Below are 22,565 nucleotides of genomic sequence, written 5' to 3'. Positions count from 1 at the left end.
ACCAGGAACGGCTCCTGAGACGTGTGTCTACGGCATATGCAGAGCTCCGCAGGAACTTTCTCAAAGTGGTGGTAGCTGCAGCCATTGAGGCGAGATGGGGACAGAAAATGACAGGAGATCGACTGCACAGATAGGTGCAGAGAGATCATGTTTGCCCTGACAAGCTTTCTGACGTGATTGTGAGAGTGAGTAGAAGGTGTTTCCACTGTGGGAGGCTTTGGGGTGACACGATCTGATTTCAGTTCTTAGAGAGACAACTGAGGCTCAGCTGCGTCCCTTCCCTCACTCCTAACAGAACCCCGACTCTGGAACCCCTCCTTCTCCCACACCCCAGGTAGATGACGACAAATCCAAGCCACCACACTGACAACTCGGACCTGTGTGGGGGCAGGGGTGGACTGAATGGGACAGTCAAAGGAAAGAAAACCATTTACGTTCCATGTCACAAACAAGTCTGGTGCACCCTCTCTGGCTGCAGCATGAAGACTGGATTGCAAAGAAGCACAAAGGGACATCAGACCGAGGACACCGTCACCATGATCAGAGCAAGACGGGCAGGTGGTTTGTTCTAGAACAATGATGGGTGTCCTTAACCCCATGGGTCCCAGTCCAGGTCCAGTCGGGAAAACAGAGCCCACACCTGCTGGCTGTTCCACAGAGGGCGTTTTGTAACAAAAACTTCTAGGAGGAGGAATGGGAAAGAAGAACAAGCCCAACAGAGACAACACAGAGGGGAGCCCAAGGAGACATCTGTTTCCTCCACACCGGTTAGGGGGCCTCGCAGGAGCCACGGCTCGCTACGGAGGCCGCCTGTCTGAAGCTGGGACTGAGGGCCAAACTGAGTCCTTCCAGAGATGTGAGCGAAGGTCAAGAAATGGATCTGTCAGAAAACAAGGGAGAAAATGGGCGGTGAGAATGCTGACGCACGGGGAACTTAAATTGCCTCCGGGGAATGGCCTCTATGGAAAACCCACAGCCCACCATGTTTGCATGGTGAACGCGTCCCCCTGAGATCCTGAGATCCAGAACAAGACCAGAAGGCCCACCTGCACCGCCACTGTTCACACTGCACTGGGCGTTTGGGCCAGAGAAATTAGGTGAGGGAAAGAAGAAATAAGAGGCATCTAAACTGCAAGAGAAAAAGCAACAGACAGCTTCAAGGCAATCCTCATCAAAATGCCAACGGCCCTCTCTCCCTCCCTTCTCTCTCTCTCTTACTTTCTTTTTTTCTTTTTTGCAGAAGTGGAAATGCTGGCCCTCGAATTCATACAGAATTGCAAAGGGGCCCTGAGAAAGGAAAGAGGGACGCTCAGTCACCGCTTTCTGGTAGCAGCTAGGAAAGAAGTAAGGAGGACCATAGCCCGAGCTGCTGCTACTCATGGTGCACACAGGCACTAAGCGCTTCCTTGGGGGTGTGTCCCCAGGAAGAGACAGGAAAGGCAGGTGAAACGTGGTGGGAGTGCAGGCAGGGAGGAGGGAGGGACGGAGCAGATGCCTGCGGCACACGGGGTGGCCCTGGAGGAAAGGGGAGGGGCCATGGCGTCACCCACGCTCCTCAGTGGCACCGACACCGCTTCTCACTGACCCTCTCCCTCCTGGGAGGAGGGAATCAGGGCTGTGGGTGAATTACTGAAAAGGGGGGACATTAATTGATAATAACTTGCAGCACCCCTTCATTCCCAAGCCATCGGAAGCCAACTGAGCTAAGAGGTGAAGACGGTACCCGTGCCCTGGGCTTCGGAAGCAACTACAATCAAGGCAGGTCACAGGCCCAGCTGCGGGGGGTGGGAACACCTGTGGCTGAGAGAAAGGTCAGCTGTTCCCGCTTTGCTAAGGACGAGCCCTATTTATCAGCATCCAACCAAAGACAGAGAGCGCGCCTGGGCTGTTTCTGTTTTGTCGGCAGCTGTTTCTTGCATGATTTATGGAGGGATGTTGGCTTGAGGTTTCTTCTTCTAATAGAGCTGTCTGTATAAAAAAAAAGAGCTTCATCCTCCAGGAAGTCATTAATCAAAACATTACCAGAGCTCTCCTCTGTTGAACACACCTCAGTGAACCACGTCAGTGTGAATCCACTCACACGCTCGCCTCGGACGGCAGGCTCCCAGGGGACCCAGGTTGGTGACAACCTCTAGCTCCTAAGGGACCTGGGCTGGTGACAGTCTTCCTTGTACTTAGACTGCCCACACAGACACAGGTCTGTCCCTCCACGTCACTGTTTCTGCTTTCTGTGATATGTCTGCTTCCCCTGCTGTCCCTGCCTTGTCTGAACATCGGAACGATTCTAGTCCCTACTTGGTAACCCGAGCCCACCTTCCCCAGCCTTTGCTGAAGCGCAGGACCAGGCCAGTGTGATGAGGAACCCATTCCTGCTGTTTCCATTCCTCACTTCTTTACACTGCCGCTGAGATGCCCAGAGGCAGACAGCATGCCGACCTTGGAGGACTAATGGCTGGGGCTGGGAAGGTCGTGGGTGTCATGTCCTAGCTGTGAAGACATGCACACCTCCCACAAGACTTCCACTGGGAGGATTTAGTCTAGGTGTTTGTCCCCCGCCTCCAAGCGTCTCCACAACAGAATCTTTCCAATGAGGGCCGTGTGGTTTCCTGACCATGATTACCCTAGAACCTTGGCCAGTCCCTCTGCGGGACCAGTAAGAACGCCCTTCCATGCAAAGCCAGACTTCAATTTGGGTTCGGGGGAATCTTCCAGGACACGGTTCTGCAAACTATGGCCCTAGGCCAAAGCCAGCCTCCTTTGTAAATGGTTTAGCTGGGGCTCAGCGAGACCCACTTGTTTGCGTCTTGTTCATGGCGGTGTTTATGCTGTAACGTGTAGTTGTGACAGAGACCACATGGCCTACAAAACTGAAAATATTCACTCACTGACCCGTTACGGAAAATGTTCGCCATCCTCTGCACGGAGCAGTATTCTGGTAGTGAATAGAACTCTGTCCCTGCTCTGTCTTTCTGCAGGGAAGGGAGGTCAACCCTGATGGTCCAGACATGGTGCCATTAGCTCCCTTGTCTTATTCTCCAGAACTACACTCTCAGACCTACCATCAACACAACTCCTCAGGAGACTAACAAGAAGTGCTCCTATGGCATCCTTTTCCTAACTGCACCCATCCTTCGACTTGCAGGTTTATAGAGTACAACCATTCGCTAATGACAGCTTCTCCCCCAAAGCTGTTTCCCACTGTGTCTACTTACACCATTCCATTCACTGCCCCCAACTCGTCTTCATTTTAAAAGCATGAACTTGGCCACAATCAATCTTCCCCCCCCTCCCCCAGAAGGTGACTAACCTTGAGATGGGAGAGTTTTGTCGCTCTAAACTCTTCTTTCCTGAGGCATGTCTCAGTGACGGGCTTCCCTTATAGGGTGGCCTCTTGGCCCAAGCTGCTCTCCGTCACGGGCTGCTCCCTGCATCTCATCACTTAGGGGCTGTCACCCCAGGACGGGACGTGTCCCACGCCCTTGAGCCCTTGCAGGCAGCTGTCTGAAGGGTTCCAGCCAGCCACGACGCGGATCTGCTTCTGGAAGCACCTTTACCGGGTCAGTGGCTCCGCTGGCTCGCCGCTCAGACCCGATTCCCTTTCTCCTGTGGAATCTGCCCTTAGAGAGGATGGACTTCTCTAAACTGAAACCACACCACAAAAAGACTGAAGCTGGTGGCGTTGCCTTTTCTTCCCCATTTGTCCTCCTGCCAATCAAAGCACCCGGCGTTCAGAAGCCTCTGAGTACAGGAAGCTCTGTCATCTCTGCCCGTATCTCAGCGGGCTGCGATCCTGCGTGCCCAGGACTTGACGGTTCTGTTTTTACTCTCCTGCGGTCCAACACAAAAAGTGCCCAGGCCGGCGTTTCCTAAGAACTTGCTGTCCCGGGGACGGAACAGCAGCGTCGGTTTTGGTCATCCTCTGGATTTGCTGGCTCAGAGAGGTTCCCTGTCGGTTACCACCAGGAAGGACTGTGGCTGAGGCTGAGTCTGTGCAGTGAGTGGAAATCCTGGGACGGGAGGACCATGTGGGACAGAGGAGAAGACACTTCCTGGGGGCCCAGCAGGCTGGCCTCTTTGGTAGGACACACTCATCTGTCTGAGAGGACGGGGAGGGGAAAATGAACTGTTCTTTCTTTGCACAAATGGTTTCTGAGAACGCACTGCAGGGCAGAGGCAGCGTCCTAAGACACCTGCCTGATCAGGTCACTCCTCCCAGTGTCCGGCATCCTCGGTACCTCAGACTTCGTGCTGACGTACAGGGCCGGGCAGGATGGGCAGCTGCCGTCTTTTCCAGTCCTGTGTCTTAGAGGTTTGTCCACGCCTGCGAGCCACTCCAGAACCTCCTGCTAGTTTTCAGTCCAGGGAACACAGTCCAGAGCGCAGGGCCTTTGCACGTGGGGTTCCGTGACTTCTATCCCTCTCCCATCGGCAGGTTGCAGCTCAGATGTCCCTTAGAGCAGTGGTCCCCAACCCCCAGGCCGCAGACCAGTACTGGTCCGTGGGCCATTTGGTACCGGTTCGCAGAGAAAGAATAAATAACTTACATTATTTCTGTTTTATTTATATTTAAGTCTGAACGATGTTTTATTTTTTAAAAAATGACCAGATTCCCTCTGTTACATATGTCTCAGACTCACTCTTGATGCTTGTCTTGGTCACGTGATACATTTATGCATCCCACCCTAAAGGCCGGTCCGTGAAAAAATTTTCTGACATTAAACCAGTCTGTGGCCCAAATAAGGTTGGGGACCACTGCCTTAGAGGACACTCTTCCTCAGCCCTAGAGACTGGGGCAGGCATTCCTCCTGTGAGTCCCCAAGACCCAGACAGATCCTCATCGGAGCAGGCATCCCTTCCTTTGTAATGTCCTATTCTTTGCTGCATTTATCATGGCCCCATAAACCCGTTTAGAGCAAAGATGGAGGGCACTCCGCTGTTCTGCCCCCAGAGCTCACTCCGTGCCTGGTACGAGGTGGGGGTAGTGTTTGCTGGAGGCAGGTAAACCAGCGTCTGTTCTCTGTGAAGTGTTGCCCGGTGCCAAAGACACTAATCACAGTCTGGGGGCCACCTGATTTCCAACGTCTGTGTGCACGCATGCGTGTGTGTGTGTGTGTGTGTGTGTGTGTGTGTGTTTCCTTTTGTCTTATCTCTCTATTTCTCCAACAAATAAGACAGACAGAAATCTTGATCTCCAAATGCACGTTGATTTTGCAGGACAAACTCAAAGACACACTTTTCTGTTTGGGGTCAACTGTTTCTCAGAAAGACTCAGTGGGCCCTGACCTGACCGCAGCCCTTGGCCGAAACAGCTACCCTCCACCCACACGACACATCACGAGAGTCAAAGCCACCGCCACGGCAGACGCTGCTTACGCCTGTGGGGTTCTGTCTTGCCCACTCTCTCAGAAAATTCAGATTTCGATAAACATTCCTCCTAGATTACTCTAAAAATCACTTCCTAATTCAGTGTCCACACGCAAACATACGCGCACACACATGTGTGTACATATGTGTATACACACTCGTGTACACACGTGCACACACATACACACTCGTGTACACACACGCACACATGCATAGACACACATATACATGCACATACACACTTGTATACACACGCGCGTGCACACATACATATGCACATACACACGTGTGTACACACACTCACCATCATCATCCTCGTTATCATGCCTCGTAAGAAAGTCGTTGCTTTCCTATTATGAAGGAAGGAAAAAACAATCGTTTTGTTGTTTCTCTGTAGGGACCATCCCGGCTTTAGCTTCTTCTTGGGGGTGGGGACTCTTGAAATCTTGCAGTCTTGCTAATTGCAACAAACTTAATTAGCTTTGATTCATTCCCACAGGGGCATCCCAAAATGTCTTGGTCCCCAGAATGCTACATTGTTCGCCCCAATAGGAAGCTACATAGTATTATTCAGCACACAGGGAAAATATTTTAAAAGAAAAAAAAGAAAAATCACATAATCAGTAATGAATCCCAAACAAACAATAAAAACCTCTCAAGACCAAAGTGCTTTACAGCTTACTGAACGGTCCAACCAGGAGCCGGAGGGCAGACAGAAAAGTTGGTGGCGCAGAAGGAAGAGTACTGCCTCTCCCAGAGATGGACAGGCCCCCCTATTTCTGTGAGTGACCCTAAGGCCCTAACGAAGAGCCTTTGCAGCAGTTTAAAAGCAAAAACACTTTTTAACATTCCCATTTGTTGACAGAAACGGGGACACAGTGCTCAGCCTCACAACACTGGAGGCGGCGTCCTCCTGGCTGCCCCCTGGCTACAGAGACCCCCGGGGCCTCTTTCCTTCTGAGGCCATCAGCTCTCTGACCCAGTATTCTGACAAGCATTGGGCCTGCCTTTCCCAGACAAGTGGCATTTCAGGGTGACCTAAGTTTCTCTTTATAGATTAAAAAAATATTCAGCAATTAAGTAAATAAACAATAACAGATATTTTTTTAAATCATTATTTTAGAACTCCTTTTGAAATTACAGGCTGTGACCCTTGTTCTAGAGGTGAAGGCCAGTACGTGAAAGGTTACTGGGGGACTCTATGATTGAAGGTACTGCTAACTGACAATGCTCGCGCCCGACAACCCCCCTGGCCACTGTGATGGTGCAGCCAGGCTGCGGGTGACTAAGGCCGGGGACAGGGCCACCTGGGAAGAGCTCTCACCACAGGAACTGAAGCCGAGCCCAGTCTGGCCTCTAGGAGGACTGGTCACATGTGAGAGACACAGGGGATAGGAGAATGAGTTCACGGGCACCATGAGGAAGCAACGACTGCACGCGGAGAGCCAGAGACACAGCACAGCGGATGTCCGGGGCCCTCGGCCGGCCCACGGCGGTTACGATCCACGTGAGAGAGCATATGCCCCAATATGCCCCGAAGGCACTTGATCCTTCTGAAGATTCTTTTCTAGTCAACAAACACACAGCAACTTCGGAATTCAATAAGCATACTAAAGAAAAGTGATTAGAAGCTAATGGCAAATGTGATGGTAAAGGACCCTGGAAGAATTTCAGTTAAATGTCTGAGTGAGACAAGGATGACCACTATTACTGCAAATATTTAACATTGCTCTGGGAGGTCTAACTGATGCTATCACAGGTCCAAAAACAAACAAACAAACAAAAAAATAGGAATTGTAAATGTTGAAGAATTATTTTGAATGTACTGTTATTTGTAGATGATCAATTTAGAGAACATAAACAAATCAAATTAAAAAAACCAAACTAATAAAAGAATGAATAAGGTATCCAGCAAAATAATTTTATAGGACTCACTAGCTTTGTTCTGTCATATTTAAAAAGCAGCAAAAAGGTACAGCTATATGTAGATATATGCACATACATATGTATGTGTGAATATACAGGAATGTGCCTCAAGAAGCTGTAGGAGTTCTGCACTGTCTGTAAATTCTGTCAGAGTAAAGTCGGTGTCTTGAGTAGATGGCACCGTGCTGTGTTCCTCGATGGCAAGACCCAAATATGGCAAGACACATCAAATATATCTTTCATCTACCTGGGATTTTAGGACCCTTGACGGTCACGAGCAGGCTGGGCTGTGAATGGCTGTCCTCTCTCAGGGCTCCTGTGGATGACCCCTTGCAGGGCACAGTAGAGGCCCTGGGCGCCAGCCACGGACATTGCCCTCAGTGCTTGGCACAGTGTGTGTGTGAATGCTCTCAGGATCGCACCGCTCCAAGGTGGCAAGAGCTCAGTGTAAATGCATTAACAGCAAAGAGCATTTCCAACGAGGAGATAAGTGGAGGGAGGTCTCTCACCCCAGCAGATGCTGACACAGATGGTCAAGCCACAGTGGTGGAGGGCTCTATTCTGTAAGGCCTCACAGTTCCCAGTCAGGCTCCCAGAATGACAGAGGGTCCGGGGCAGAGGTATGTCGACATCTAGATAAGAAAGGAACATTCCCGAGTCCACCCCTCAGTGGCCCCGGAGTCCAAGAGAAGAGAGGGCAGCTGACGCGCTGACCCTGGCCAACCCCCAGGGCCGAGGTCTAAGACAGCATCCCCCACCGCGCCTCATGGCACCAATGTCTCCTCCCCGGCAGGAGCCTGTTTCTGATCACTGGGAACACGCAATAGCGACAGGCTCCTTCACAGATGCACAGCCCCTGAAACATGGCCCGTGCTCCGGCGGCATGAGTGACCAAATGGAATCGTGAGTGACTGAGACGGCATCGGCCCTCCCTCTCACTGAGAGGGGTCAGTGAGAGGAGCAACCAGACCTAGACAGAAGCTCGGCTCACCCATGAAGTCAGACGTGCGCACACGTGTATACAGATGATACACACATGGAGACATACGAAGGTACGTCTATTAAGATAATATATTTAAAATAATATATATTAAAATACATACTACATATCTACATGTATATATAGTAAATACCAAAGCCAGGGAAAACATGATCATTTTTTCTACATAAAAACAACAAGCTCTGACATGACAAACTTCATACACTAACAAAGCAAAAGAATAAAAATAAAAAAGCAGGAGAATTGGGAGAGGAACCTATGAAAGTTTTGAGACAGAGGTATAACATTTTCTATGCGTAAATCATTTAAGCATCCATGACAAAATAACGCACAGACATCCTAACAGAAAAACAGCAACGAACGTGAAACATTAGATCACAGCAGGAGAGCCAAGCGCTGCATATGAAACATTGGATGTGTTATGTCCTCTGACCTAGCCAGCCTCAGACCCTTATCCTAAGGAAGAATAAATGTAGCAAACTTAGCAATGCTGTGTCTTTAAAAATGTGTGGTTATTACAGGATTATTTTTATTACTAGAAATTGGGACCAGTCGTTATTCCCGTCTGTAGAGGACAGTTAAATGCATGGTGGTCAATGCCTCGGATGGTTCTGCAGGTCTGTATGGAGACATGGGAGACAACTGTAACACGCTGCGTGCAGCACTGCTCTCAACGCCCATAAAAGTAAGACAGGAACGAGAACGAGGCCCCTGGGAAGCGCCCGCTGGGGACCCGCGTCTCACCTGGCTGCAGCAGGCATGCCTTGCCCCGCCCTCTTCTTCCTCCTCTGTCTCTAGCCTTCCTTCAAGGTTCCAGGGACACAGATACCTGCAGAAACATCTTCAGGACTCCTGACCCAGCATATCAAGCCCAGAGAAGCAGTTGAGTTCCTCTCCAGGAATTTTTTCTCAACGACCCCAGGAAACAGGTGACAGGCAGGCTGCAGGGAGGGACAAGGACTTTCCGGTCTTGTCTCTATCTCGTTCCCCCAGCCATCCGCTGACAGCTCTTCCCTTCTCCTCGGTATTCCACATGACTTTGATGGCTTCCCTTGCATGATGATTATTTAGGGAGAAGAAAGAACTCCTCCCGCCCCCAAGATAAGCAAAAGGATGTGGACTTTAAGAGACTTCAGTTCAAATCCTGACCCATCTGGGACTAGCTGAGGGACCTCCAGTCCCCGGTACTCGGGTGGCAGCACAGACCCCACAGAACCCGGGTGGGCACCCAGGGAGGCAGACCCCACCCTGGGCTCCCCCGGCCACATGTGCACCCCAGCCTTGCCAGGACTCAGCCGGGACCTTTCAAGAAAATGAGGGAAAACATGAGAACAAAAGCAGGTTAGATCCTAACTCAAAGTCACGGCTGCGATCATGCATGCAGGGTGTGTTAAAACTCACACGCTTGGCTCACCTGAAGTCATTTTACGAAGTTTCCTATTTGCTTCCATCTCTGCTGCGGCAGGCACATTTTCCTCTTTTCCCATTCCTTAAGTTATGCTTGTTGATGTCTCCTGTGGCCTTTTTGATTCCCCCTTCTCGTAATGTTTCTCTCCGCTCCGAGCACCAGAGCGCCGTTCCCTCTCCTAATCCTCTCTCCAAGGGGCCTCTCCAGCGCCACGACGCCCCGAATACTGAGCTGAGACAGCCTCGAGTGCAAAGTTGCGTCCTGGGCACAATTTTCCTTGTAGTACGACTGTGTAAACACACATTCCTGTCCCAACATGGATCAGATTTCAGACTTGGCAGCAACAGACTGAAACTTTATCTTCCTGCACGCGTAAAAACCAGAAATGAAAAATATCTGTTATCTCTTAACTAGAATGCTGCCATCAGCCGGCTCAAACATTACAATCCCAGACACACTGCATTCACGAAGGCTACAAAATCCACCTCCCTCATGCTGAGGCTCAGCCTTGATGTCATCTCTGAGTAATCATTTTTAACCCCTTGTATTCAGTCACTAAATACTGAAAAGTCAAAGAAGCCATTCTCCCCCCCCCCCTTCTTCTCCAAGTGAGAAGAGGGGAGATAGATAGATTCCCTCATGTGCCCCAACCAGGATCCACCCAGTGACCCCCATCTGGGGCTCATGCTCTGCCCACCTGGGGCCATGCTTGCAACTGAGCTATTTTTAGTGCCTGAGGCAGAGGCTTCATGGGGGGCCATCCTCAGCGCCCGGGGCCGATGTACTCGAACCAATCGAGCCATGGCTGTGGGAGGCCAAAACAGAAAGAGAAGGGGGTGGGGGAGGGTGAAGAAGCAGGTAGTCTCTTCTCCTGTGTGTCCTGACCGGGAATCAAATCTGGGACACCCACACACTGGGCCGATGCTCTACCACTGACCAGGGCCCCAAGAAGCTCTTCTTAAAAGCAGCCCCTCCACCTGCACACTCCCTGTCCCGGTCCTCAAAGCACCCAATGTGGGCCCGCAGAGGGACCTGCTGCTGATGCAAGTGGCCCTGGGGTCCACTTCCCTAATGATGACTTTCCCAGTAAGGATACGGACAGGTGCTTTTCTGATCCTCTCAGTCAATCCTACATCTATCAGCATCGCAGGAAGAGACTATCGGAGGGCTACAGTATGTCTGACACTTTGCCAAGGCTTGACATGTTTTATTTGTAAACTTCTTTAAAATCTTAGGCAATAGGGATGGCTCCCAATCCCACATTACACTTGAGGAAACTGAGGGGTTAAGTAACTTGCCCTGTGTCCCCCACACCTTTCAGGTAGTGAGACTAAGATGTGAACCCAGATAATTGGCTGTAGAGCCCACAGTCTTCACCTCAACACCTCGCTGCCCAGCCGGGGGAGCCGGGTTTCCTCCATGACACACCCTAGGCCGGAGATTTTCGCTGGAGGAATTATTTCCTGTGGTAGTATTTCCTGAGGTGCACCTTCCAACCGCCACCAGTGTTTCGGGAAGTGGGGGTTCTGTGGATAAACTGGGCTGGGAAACTAGATGCTTTATTCCCTTTTTCGAAAAGCAGAAATCACTCAATGCAGCACATTAAAGGCTCTGACAGGTTCAGCAGGGGGTTCAAGAGCGTGGGGCTTCATGGCATGGACACCACAGCCCAGAGAATGTTCCGTGTTTGAGGAATGTTGGGGTATCACTTTGCAAAATAAAACCTGTTCGAGAGGAGTGATTTGCACTTACACAGTCATAAAGATGTCACCAGTAGTGGTCACCTTTAAAAACAATCACGACTCACATATACTGGGCGGGCAGGAGGGGGAAGTGACATGGATGGGTGTAGGAGACACCTCATAAAGCTACATCCCCAAGGGTCACCCACACACTCCTGGGCAGGGCGGGCGTGAGCCAATGCCCCAGACAAGGAACTTGGAAGGAGCTGAGGAAACTACTTATACATTTACCCTTTGAACCCAGCAACTCTGCTCCTAGGAGTTGGCTCTGAATACAGATGTCTAAGAGCACAGACCAACAAAGGAACAGGTTCTAAATAATGGTGGCTTTATTTATAATAGCAAACCTTTGGGAGCAGCCTAATACTCCCCCATGGGAGTGGACACAGATAAAAGTGAAGTGGTTACCAGGAGGAGGGGAGTAAAGGGGGCAAATATATGGTGACGGAAAATGACTCGACTTTGGGTGAGGGGCACACAATACTATCAACAGTTCAAATGCTCTAGAGATGTTCACCTGAAACCTATGTGCTTATTGATCAATGTCACCCCATTCAATGTAATTTTCTTAAAAGAAAAAATGACCAGCCGAAAAAGAAGCTGGCTGAATAATGTATGCACACCCATGGGATGGAATACTAAAGAGTGAGAGGACCCCTCTGAACGCAGAGTGACTTCGGGGACGTATTTTAAATGAAAAGAAGTACAGAGGAGTGGGGATAGCATGCTGACCTTTCTGCAAGAAAGGGGTGACTTAAGGGAAAAAATGTATAAATACTGTATATATATTTGCTTATGTTTGCAAAAGCAATACAGGAGACATAAATCCTAAACCAGTGACGATATCTGCATGTGTGTTTGGTGGGGAGTGGGTGGGTATACAGACAGGAATGACACTTCTCTGAACCCACCTACTTCCTCATGTGATTTTGACTCCTGAGTTGTATGTGTTCTACGTGTTCACAAGGAAAAAACTAAGGGTGAAGATGAAATTAACCTAAGTATACATCAAATACATAGCCACTCACGAAAAAAAAAAGATTGAATTAACTCCAGCCAATTAGGAGCTCAGGTCCCTGAAAACTTGAGTACTAGGGCTATATTCTAAACAGCAGAAGGACAACGACCTTGACCTTTCCTCAGGGGTGAAGCAGGACCGGCTTGTTGGCCGTGCCCTCAGCCTATGATTCTGAAACTACCCAGGGCAAGCTGCAGGACAGGGAAGTGAGTCCACACTCACTGTGGGGGGAGCAGGGACTCCTGGCAGCCCTGTAAGGAACCAGGACTCTCTCCCTGTGGGGAAGAGACACAGCTACGGAAGGAGAAGCGAGAAGAGGAACTTGCTGTTCCGGGTGAACAGTGACATCATCGGCGCGAACTCGTGGGTTTCACTCATGTTCCCTAGCTCTGTCCGCCCTCAGGGGTCCGGAAGCAGGGATGACCCCACAGACACGTGCTACGCCACTAGTTTCTAGACCTGGTCCTCTAGTAAAGAGACAGGGCTCCTTGAGAGGTGCTGACGGCTCCCGGGACAGGGAAATGAGGCGCCCGCTCTCCAGTTTGGGCACAGACGGAGAGTCCCCGGCAAGCCGCCAAGCCACCGAGCCCCACGACCCCGGCCACGCAGGGCGCGGCCCCTTTGGAGAGGGTCAGCCTCTCTCCATCCCTTCCTCCCTGCATGACAACAGCACCCGATCCAGAGTGGACCCCCATTCCTAGGCACCCTCCATCTCATAACACAAGTTAAATTCTACAGCTGGCTACATTGTCTCCACCGCAATGTCCTGCCCTCCACCTTGGTGAGTGGGCTCCCTTCCTGCAGCAAGTGTCAAAATGCCCAGCTTGGTTGTCCGACTGGCTGGGCTTGTGGCCCTGAATGCGGGGTCAACACCTCCCGGCCCAGCCTGCAAGACCAAGCACGGGTAAGATTCTGTCGGTGATGGTAGCGAAGGAAACTCGTCTCCAGAGCCTCTTCTCGGAACAGCACATACGGTGCGGCTTTCTGGACACCCCCCCTGCCCATCCCCACTGCCCTTCGCTGGTCCCCAGAACCGCCCTTCTCAAATCTCTGTTTCTCCTGATGCCCGTATTCCTAAGCAACATGCCTGATCTGTTACTTCTTGGTTTACCTGCCACCGCACGCACGCGGCAGAGGGCAGGCCCTTTGTGCTCCGTTAACGTGTCACCTGCACAGGTGAGGTGAAGGGAAGATTTGTGCAAACCCAGGCCAGGCACACCTGTGACGGCGTGACTGTCGGAAATGCTAGCACCTCTCTCCAGCAGTGGGGGGCCCTCACCTGACACCCGTGGGAATGGAACTTGGTTCGCAAGACTCAGCGGATACAGGTGTCTTTTGCACACATCCACGTCACGGCCACCTCCCACCCTCCCAGATCGCTAATTGTGGTATTTTAAGGTTGGCCATTATTGGTGACATCATTATGACTAAGTAAATGCTGATTATTCCTTTCTTAAACAGCTTTTTTTTTTTTTTTTTTTTTTTTTGCCAAGTGCCACCTCAGCTCTTCTCAAACATGGGACTTTCTCTAGGCCGTGGTATCCACACCATGAAACCCCATGCTCTGACCTCCCTGCAAACATCCCGGCCGGGGGTCGCCGCTGGTGCCGGAAGGGTGTGAGCCCTGTTGAGGACGACGTGTCATCATGGACTCACACAATTCGGCACAATCTGTCCGTACAGGGACCTGAAGTGGCCCCGAACGTGAGTCTAGATGAATCTTTCACCCACGCGGCTCTGCTGGGCGGACCCCTGGAGGAGGACCTGGGCCGGGAGGCCGGGCCTTACTGCTTCAACACACCTGCCCTTAGATATGACACGAATTCCCTTCCTCCTGTATCCTCAGGTGGGAGGCGAGAGCTCGCCCCACGCTTCCACAGCTCCAGAACATGGCGCTGCCTTTAACATGGAGAGCTCGTAGCACATGGGCAACATTCTGTATCTGCTCACACTGCAGCAGGGAGGCCTGTGCCACTCCGGCAGCCACCGTGTGGGGCTGGGGAGGCCCCCGGAGAGGAAGTGGGGGCGGCAGGTGAAGAGGAGCCGTCACTGAGCGTGCTGTCGGCGCTAGCCTATACGAAGCGCGCTTGGTGACCTGTGATTTCAACGAGGGCAGCTGAAGTGAGGGCAACACTGTTGTCCATTGAAGACTGGAAAACATTTCACAAGAGTAGTTAAACATAAGCTTCTTGTCGTTTATTTTTTATTCTTTTTGTGTATGTGTGTGTGACAGGGACAGAGAGAGACAGAGAGAGGAACCGACAGGAAGGGAGAGAGATGAGAAGCATCAGTTCTTTGTTGCAACATCGTAGTTGTTCATTGATTACTTTCTCATATGTGCCTTGACGGGGGCTCCAGCAGAGCCAGTGACCCCTTGCTCAGGCCAGAGACTTTGGGCTCAAGCTAGTGAGTCTTGCTCAAACCAGATGAGCCCGCACTGAAAATGGCAACCTCGGGGTTTCAAACCTGGGTCCTCTGCATCCCAGTCCGACATTCTATCCACTGCACCACCACCTGGTCAGGCTATTTTTTCTTATTCCTTTTCAAAGCCAATCATTTATCTCTTCATTACTTCTTAATTCACATAAATCTCCATAAAAATCTAGGTATGAGAAGACCCCCCCAAAATTCTCCAAATTTCATTAGTGATCCTCTACACATCCAGTTGTAACCATCTGCCAATCACTGGGGTGGTGACTGCACCGACTTGAGCAAACAGCAGGTAATATTTTCTTGCACATGCTCAAGAAAATATTAATGTCTGGAAGATTCTGCAGTGCCTGGCGATGTGGAGGGAGCCAGACTGCTCTGGGAGAGAGGGTCCAAGGCCCTAAGAGAACATGAGGAATCAAGCCGGGGCTCAGATAGTGGGAAGGAACAGGGGAAAGGGGGCAGTCATTTCCAAGGAGACCTGGGGTTCCCCAAAGAGTAGCAATAACTGAAGTGAGGGGCAATGACAAGATATCTGGGGGAAGTACACAGAGCTGAAAAATGGTGATGGTAAAACTAAACCAAAAATAACCCCAAACCAAACCCTAAACCACACATTTGTAAAAGGTCCGTGAGAGTTCAAAGACAGACCTTACGGTGGGCTCAGATTCTCAGAAACGAGAACCAGCTCAGAGCTGAGTGGAAGTACAAGTGAAACCAAAGCCCCTTGTCACCGATGTTTTCACGTTGGACACCATTCTATCTTGAGCGATAAATGCTACTCGTTCTCTTCTATAGAACAGAGTGCCAACAAGGTACGCTAGAGAAGAAGATCTGGAGACTAAAGGATAACACTTTAGCCATCATGAAATGTGAGAAGAATTTGAAGGCACTGCAGGACACACACACACTGATTCCAAATACATGAAACGTCTTACCTAATAAATCAAGCAGAAGGAAGGAAATCAGTGACTGTTTTCTGAGCACTGGGGACCTACCTACAATTCTCTGCTTAGAGAATAGAAACAGATCAGCAGTCATTCCCTTTTGAATTTAGTAACTGTATTAACCTGACCTGTGCTCTTATCAGCAGTAAGCAAGGGGAGACAGGCCTCTCCCTTGGATGGGGTCATAGAACAATAATACACAATCAGATTTTTCAGGGAGTGAGGAGAGGCTGGTGATAAAACGTTCATCATCTGAATGTAAAGTCAGTTTGAGGATCACTGTATAATCAGAAAGACCCTACTTGTGGGAACCTGTTGAGCAATTCGAGTGGGGGTGGGCATCATAGCCCAGTGCAAGGGGACAGGGTCTGAGCAAGGGCATCTGCAGGTGAGGATGAGACTATTTTACACTTAAAAATGTGTTAGTAGGGTAAATCTCATGTTAAATATATTCTTTATTATTCTGTGAAAGGAGGGGAGGCAGAGAGACAGACTCCCGCATGTGCCCCAACCTACATCCACCCGGCATGCCCACTCCAGTGTGATGCCCTGCCCATCTGGGGATTTGCTCCATTGCTTGGCAACCGAGCTCTTCTTAGAGCCTGAGGTGAGGCCATGGAGCCATCCTCAGCACCCGGAGCCAACTCACTCCAATTCAGCTGTGGCTGCAGGAGAGAGAGAGAGAGAATGAGAGAGAGAAGCAAAAGTAGCAGGGGTGTGTGCCCTGACCAGGAATCAAACTCGGGACTTCCTCACGCCAGGCTGATGCTCTACCACTGAGTCAAACGGCCAGGGCCTCATTATATATTTTTGTAGCACAATACAAAAGTTCTGCTGCTAAGACCCCTCCAGACTGCTGGACTGTGTCATTCATTCCTTTTGACTACTGCATAACATTCCACTGTGTAAACTGCTGACTCATGGGCTCTCCTACAGATGGACATTAGAAAATTTCCAAATCTTCATTAGTGTACAGGGCTCTGCCATTTACACATTTCACATGTCTTCTGATGCTCATACTTCTGATGTATTTGAGGAATACATATACCTGGGAATATAACTGCTAGGTTGTTATTTATTAATGTCCAACTCTAGGAAGTCATGCCAAATTGGTTTTGGGAAGTGGCTGCAATTACTCATACTTCCCTCAGCAATGTATAACAACAAGCTGCTGTGGATTCGTATGCTCTCCAACACTTAGTATGGTCAGACTTCCTACTTTTTTTTCCTAATGTTGTTGTCACGTCTCTGTCCATCACCATTTGTCCCCCTATACCTTGCTCCCCCTCCCCCTCCCTCTGCCCCCAGCAATCATCACACTGTTGCCTGTGTCCATGAGTTTGGTTTTTTCCTTTTTTGCTCAATCCCTCTCCCCCCAACCGCCCCCTCCACAGCGTCAGCCTGCTCTCGATGAGTCCGTCTCTATTTTGTTTGTTGTTTTTGTTCATCCAGTTCCAGAATGCTTGCAGCCTTGGTTGCAGTTCTAGCTCCGTAAATGAACATGACTTTGAAGATCCATCTATATGTGTATTGGCCATGTGAGTTTCCTTTTCTTTGAAATGCCTGCCCATAAATTCTTGCCTATTTCTCCATTGAATTGTTTATGTTCTACTTAGTGATGTGTGTCAGTTCTTTATATATTCTCAACATTAATCCACTGTCAGTAACATGTGAAAATATTTCTTCCCAGCTTACAATTTATCTTCTCAATTTCTTTATGGTGTTCTTTAATTAGCAACGTTACTCATTTTCAGTTATTAAGATTTGTCAATTTTGGCTATTATTATATTCACATTTTTTAAATCATGTTAAAGAAATCTTTCATAGCCCAATGTCAAAAACATAGTAGTATTTTCTATAAACAGTGTTAAGTTTTTGTCTTTGATGCATCAATCCTTAAGTCATTTGGAACTGGTTTCTACTTAGGTTGTGAAGAAGGAACCCAACTTCATCCTTTCCCATTAGTTTTTTCTTTCACTATTAACCAAATTTTCCTTCCTTTCTCCATTATGCCATGTCACTGCAGATGCCACTGTAGTCATATATCAACTTCCATAAATGTTTTACTTATCGCTGCAGATAGTTTTAATTACCATGATTTCACAGGAAGTTCTGATGCCTGGTAAGTGCCCTATTCCTGCTATTCCTCATCAGAAATGTCTGGGCATCACGGATGTTTATTCTTGCATGGAGGCATCGGAATAATCTCATTAGATTCTACAGGAATGCCCTGTTGAAATTTTGACTGGAATTGTATTGAGTCTGTCCATCAATTTGGAAAGCACTGACATTTAATGCCGTGAGACCACCACCATGTGGGTACGCGGAGATGCAGCAGGATTCAGAGCATAGCACAGACGGTTCTTCGCCCCACTGTGACATCCAAGGCCTCAGCCAGGACAACGGATAGGCCGGGGTAACAAGTGGCTGGGAGTTGTGTTCATCAGGAGGCTCATTCTCTCTCGTGGCTTCTCCATGGGGCTGCTTGGCTTCTGCACAGCCGAGAGGCTTGGCTCCCAGAGGTCCGAAAGGAAGTTTTACCTTCTATGGTCTAACCTTTAAAGTTACATAGAAGCACAGACCACTCTCTGAAGAGAAGTAGCCAAGTCACTTTTGAAGAAAGCTGGTGGGATAGGAGACATTGTGGTGGCCGTCGCTGAAAACACACACAATATGCTACATGAGTCTCCCCGTCTCCTCACCTGGTATCATTCTACCTTGCCATGTCTCTTAAAACATGTCTTAAGACACTTCTAAACTTCCCTGTAGAGATAAGGCCTAATTTCCTTTAGATTTCCTACCAGTACATTACAGTCCCCATTGCTACTGTCAGGGACATCTTCAAATGGGTTCCGTTGCCTGAGCCGTGCAGAAATGCAGCTGGTCTTGAATTCAGCCACCTTACCAAAATCTTCTAGAACAACTCATTGCAAACTGTTTTGACTTTTTTACGTAAGTAATTATGTCATCTGTAAGTAATACTTTTATTTCCCCTTTGTACTTTCAATGATTCTAGTCTATTTTTCTTGTCTTACTGCACTGCTCAGGACTTCCAATCAAATTCGTGTGGTGCTGATTGTAAGGGAGTCAACACTTCAATTGTCTCCTCGTTTAGAATGACGCTGTTCTAGGGTTTCTTATACAAACCCCCTAAGTGGCTAAGAAATTCCCATCTACTAATTCATCAAGAGGTTGAATAATTACAATCTGTACTGTTTCTATATCTACTGAGATAAGCATAACATTGTTTTTTATACTTTGTCCATTTGATTGGATCAGGTTTAGGATTTGTGCCTCTATCCCTGAGAGACATGGGCCTATAATTTTCCCTTCTCTTCATGTCTTGGTTTGGTTTTGGTAACCTGGTTACTCAGGCCTCGTGAAATGAAGTGGCGTTCTTTCTTCTTTTCCTCTAACTGCAAAAATGTTTAATAAAATTGGGATTGTCTTTGGAATGCGTGTTAGAACTTGCCTATAAAACCACCCGTCTTGTGTTTTCCTTGTGGAAAGATGACAATCGCTGCCTCCATAGCTGTGGGGCTCTGACAGTTTATTACTCCTGAGGCCAATTCTAGTAAATAATATTATTCCAAGAATGTGCCCATTGCCTCCATGCTTTCAAATTTTCAAGTAGAGAATAGTGGGTAACATTCTGGTCGGAACTCCTGAATCCCCCCTTTATCTGCTCTGACGTCCCCCCTTACACTGATAATAGATAGCATTTGTGTCCTTTTGCTTTCTCAGTTCATTTTTGGTAAAAACTTGGTCTACTGCCATTTTTCCCAAAGAACCAGTTTTTGCTTTGTTGGTTTTGTTACCTTTAATTCCTTTTATTGCATTTCATCAACTTCTCGGTTTTTTTGTTTATTATCTCTTCAACTTAATTTGGGTCTTTTTTGTCATTATTTTTCTAACTTCTTAAGTTAGACACTTGGCTTTTCACTTTGAGGCCTTCTCCTTTCAGACCTACTGAAAGCTAGACATCTGAGAGTACAGAAATGTGAGAGAACTTTCACTTTTGCTGCATCCCACAGGGCCCGGTACATCCAGTTTCCACTGTCATTCAGGAAATTTCCATTGTGGTTACTGCTTTAACTTGTGGGTTCCTTAGAAGGGTGTCTCTTAATTTCCAAATTTTCAAAAAATACCTTTATACCTGCCTTTATTAAATTTTAACTTAATTACATAATGGTGTAACTTCTTGGTGCACATAGACCTAGTTCTTTGACACTGAGTCTTTCTAGGTTGCCTGATCAATTGTAAATGCCTTGTGCACACTGAGGGGGAAAAGGTAATTTCTCTGGTTCTTGACTGCAGAGTTTCGTATACATCCTTAGACTAGGGTTACTGTGCAATTCAGATTTTCTGTAAAGTTACGTCTACTTCATCTGTCAAGAACCAAGGGTCTGTGTGGAAAGCCATCCCTGCGATGCTGGACTTACCAGTTCATCCTTGGGTTCCATCACTTTTGGCTGCCTTTGTGCCGAGGTTGTATTATCAGATGCACATCTGCCTAAAACTGCCCCATTGTCTTGGGGAGCCGAATCTTTTACCATTGTAGTGACGTTGTTCATCTCTATTTAAAGCTTTATCATAACGTCAATTTCATTCCACATTGATCAGTCTAATTTCGATCACATTTGCTTCTTCGCCCTTTCACTATGAATGTGTCAGCAGCATATAGATTTCTAATTCAGTATTTCCAGATCTTTCGTTGTGAGTTTAGTCTTTACTTTTGATATACCTGAATGTCTATTGTCTTGATCTGTTTTTTCAATTTGCCCCCATTTTTTATCCCTTCTCACACGAAAAAACTGGTATCTGCATTTTCCTTCCCAAAAGTAATATTCTCTTCCTTCTCTGTTCTTCCCCATTCATGTCCATCCAGTTGATATTATCTGAACTTAATGTTTTCTTTCACATGTCTTATTGAAGTCTAATATACACATAGATTTCTTACATATGCACACACCTGTGTCCTCACAACCTGGATCCAGAAATAAAATGTTAGAGATCAAGACAGAAGCCAGATGGTTGCTCTCTGCTCTTTCCACTCAACAGAGACCAAAGAATTTCCACTATTACAGACCTCTGTCACCAGAGCCTGCTGCCCTGTTACAGAACCTCTTCTGAGGGGAATCATTCCGTGTAGGCTCCCTCTGCTCAACTGAACGTTCTCTTGACATTTACTCATGATGTGGTGTATATCAGTATTTGGTTATTTTTTACTGCTGAACAATACTTAATTGTATAAATATACCACAATGAAAAAAGTATTTTCTCTTATTGATGGGCATTTGGGTCATTTCCAGTTTGTGGTTATTATCATTTCCACTGGGTACTTTTTCTTTTCTTGGCCTTTGATATTCCTAACACTTTCAATGAGTGTAGATGCATATGTGTCCTTTCCTATCTTCTTTGGCTTTCTATGAACTCTTTAAACTTTATCAATCCTTATTTTAATATAAGGACTTTTATTTCCACTATTTCTTCAAGTGTTTATTTTCATTTTTATTCTTCTCCACTTCTGAGACTCCTGCCATCCACTCTGACGTGGCCACTTCTACCTCTAACCTGTTTCTCCTAGTTCTTATATTTTTATTTTCTATTTCCTATGTAGTTAGTGGTCTTTTCTTCCTTCTCAAGTATTTCCTCAATCTTGTTTTCTAATTCATTAATTTGTAACTCACCTGGATTCAGTCTACTCTTTACCCTGCGACCTGTTGTAGTGTTTTTTCAACATTTATGTCTGTCATACACAATATTCTCTTGTACCTTCCTTATGATGGCTTGTTTGGGACATATAGTTTCAATTTCTTCTTTTATCTCTTTTATATATTTATTAGGCAAATTACAACTTCTAGGCTCATTTAATATTTCTGCTACTTTTGGAAAATTCCCAGCATGTTACTTTCCTTTTGAAACAGTTGTCCTTGCCAGATGTCTTGTTATGTTGGCCAGGGAGCTCACATCCCTGGGGACACTAGAGGACACAGTGGGTGGGTGGCCCGCCTCTCGCTGAAGAGAGTGGCTGACGAGAGCCTCAGACAGCTCCGCGTGGTGAACAGTGGACAGTCCTGGGCCCCAAGTCTCTTCTTGCTGCATAGAACCACCAGGCCAGGCCCTCACCCTTTGCCGCCCTGGTGAGGTGTTAAGAAGAGACACTTTGAGACCCACAGGCCCCGAATGGCAGCAGGAACAGAAGAACTGGTGGATATCAGTGAGCCTCACCTGCTGTCTCAGCTCCTCACAGGTACAGGGGCTCCGTGCTGCTGCCTGGAGCTCACTCACAAGACATCTGGACCAGAGATCGGATGACCGGGGCAGGAGCTCTTTCCACCATGGCAATGACTAGGGTCACAGAGCAGGTCCCGCTGGCTCCCGCTTTCCCTCGCGGCACACTGGGCTGCCTCCTGCCCCGACCACAGTGCACCCCCACCTCTACCACAGCCGTTCCTACAGCTCCCCAGGACCCCCGGAGGTTCTCCCCTCCTCTTCCAGCCTGGGACCGAGTTCGGGGGGAGGGATCTGCTGTCCTAAGAGCTCAGTGTCTTGGTTAGTACCAGCCCGTATCCTTCACAACTTCAAATCTTTAAATCACACGGAGCAAATGCCGTACACGTTGGACCTACCAGTTCCAAACTGGATCCTGCACACTCAGAGCTTCCGCATTCGGGTCCAAACTCAGAATGCGTGGAGTGAGGGCATCTCGCCTTGCAGGCGCAGCTGT

General features: G+C 48.2%; 1 protein-coding gene across 4 annotated transcripts in view; it reads right to left on the bottom strand.

Moving 5' to 3' along the window:
• CD226 (CD226 molecule) overlaps window positions 1-9,836 on the bottom strand; it is a 78,404-nt gene extending 68,568 nt beyond the window's left edge. The window contains exon 1 of one of the 4 annotated variants that reach the window (XM_066247326.1): window positions 9,705-9,836. In XM_066247326.1, coding sequence (XP_066103423.1) covers window positions 9,705-9,777 — 73 coding nt within the window. In that variant the 5' untranslated portion in view covers window positions 9,778-9,836. Of the gene's footprint in view, window positions 1-3,307; window positions 3,644-9,034; window positions 9,144-9,704 lie in introns of those variants that run through there. The other 3 variants (XM_066247328.1, XM_066247329.1, XM_066247327.1) reach the window with 3 other exon arrangements.
• Between the last annotated feature and the right edge of the window lie 12,729 nt (window positions 9,837-22,565).

Source organism: Saccopteryx bilineata, chromosome 11 (assembly GCF_036850765.1).
Source record: "Saccopteryx bilineata isolate mSacBil1 chromosome 11, mSacBil1_pri_phased_curated, whole genome shotgun sequence".
In the NCBI taxonomy this organism is placed as follows: Eukaryota; Metazoa; Chordata; class Mammalia; order Chiroptera; family Emballonuridae; genus Saccopteryx; species Saccopteryx bilineata.
Note: the sequence above shows the minus strand (reverse complement) of the source record. Positions and strands in the feature narration are given on the sequence as shown.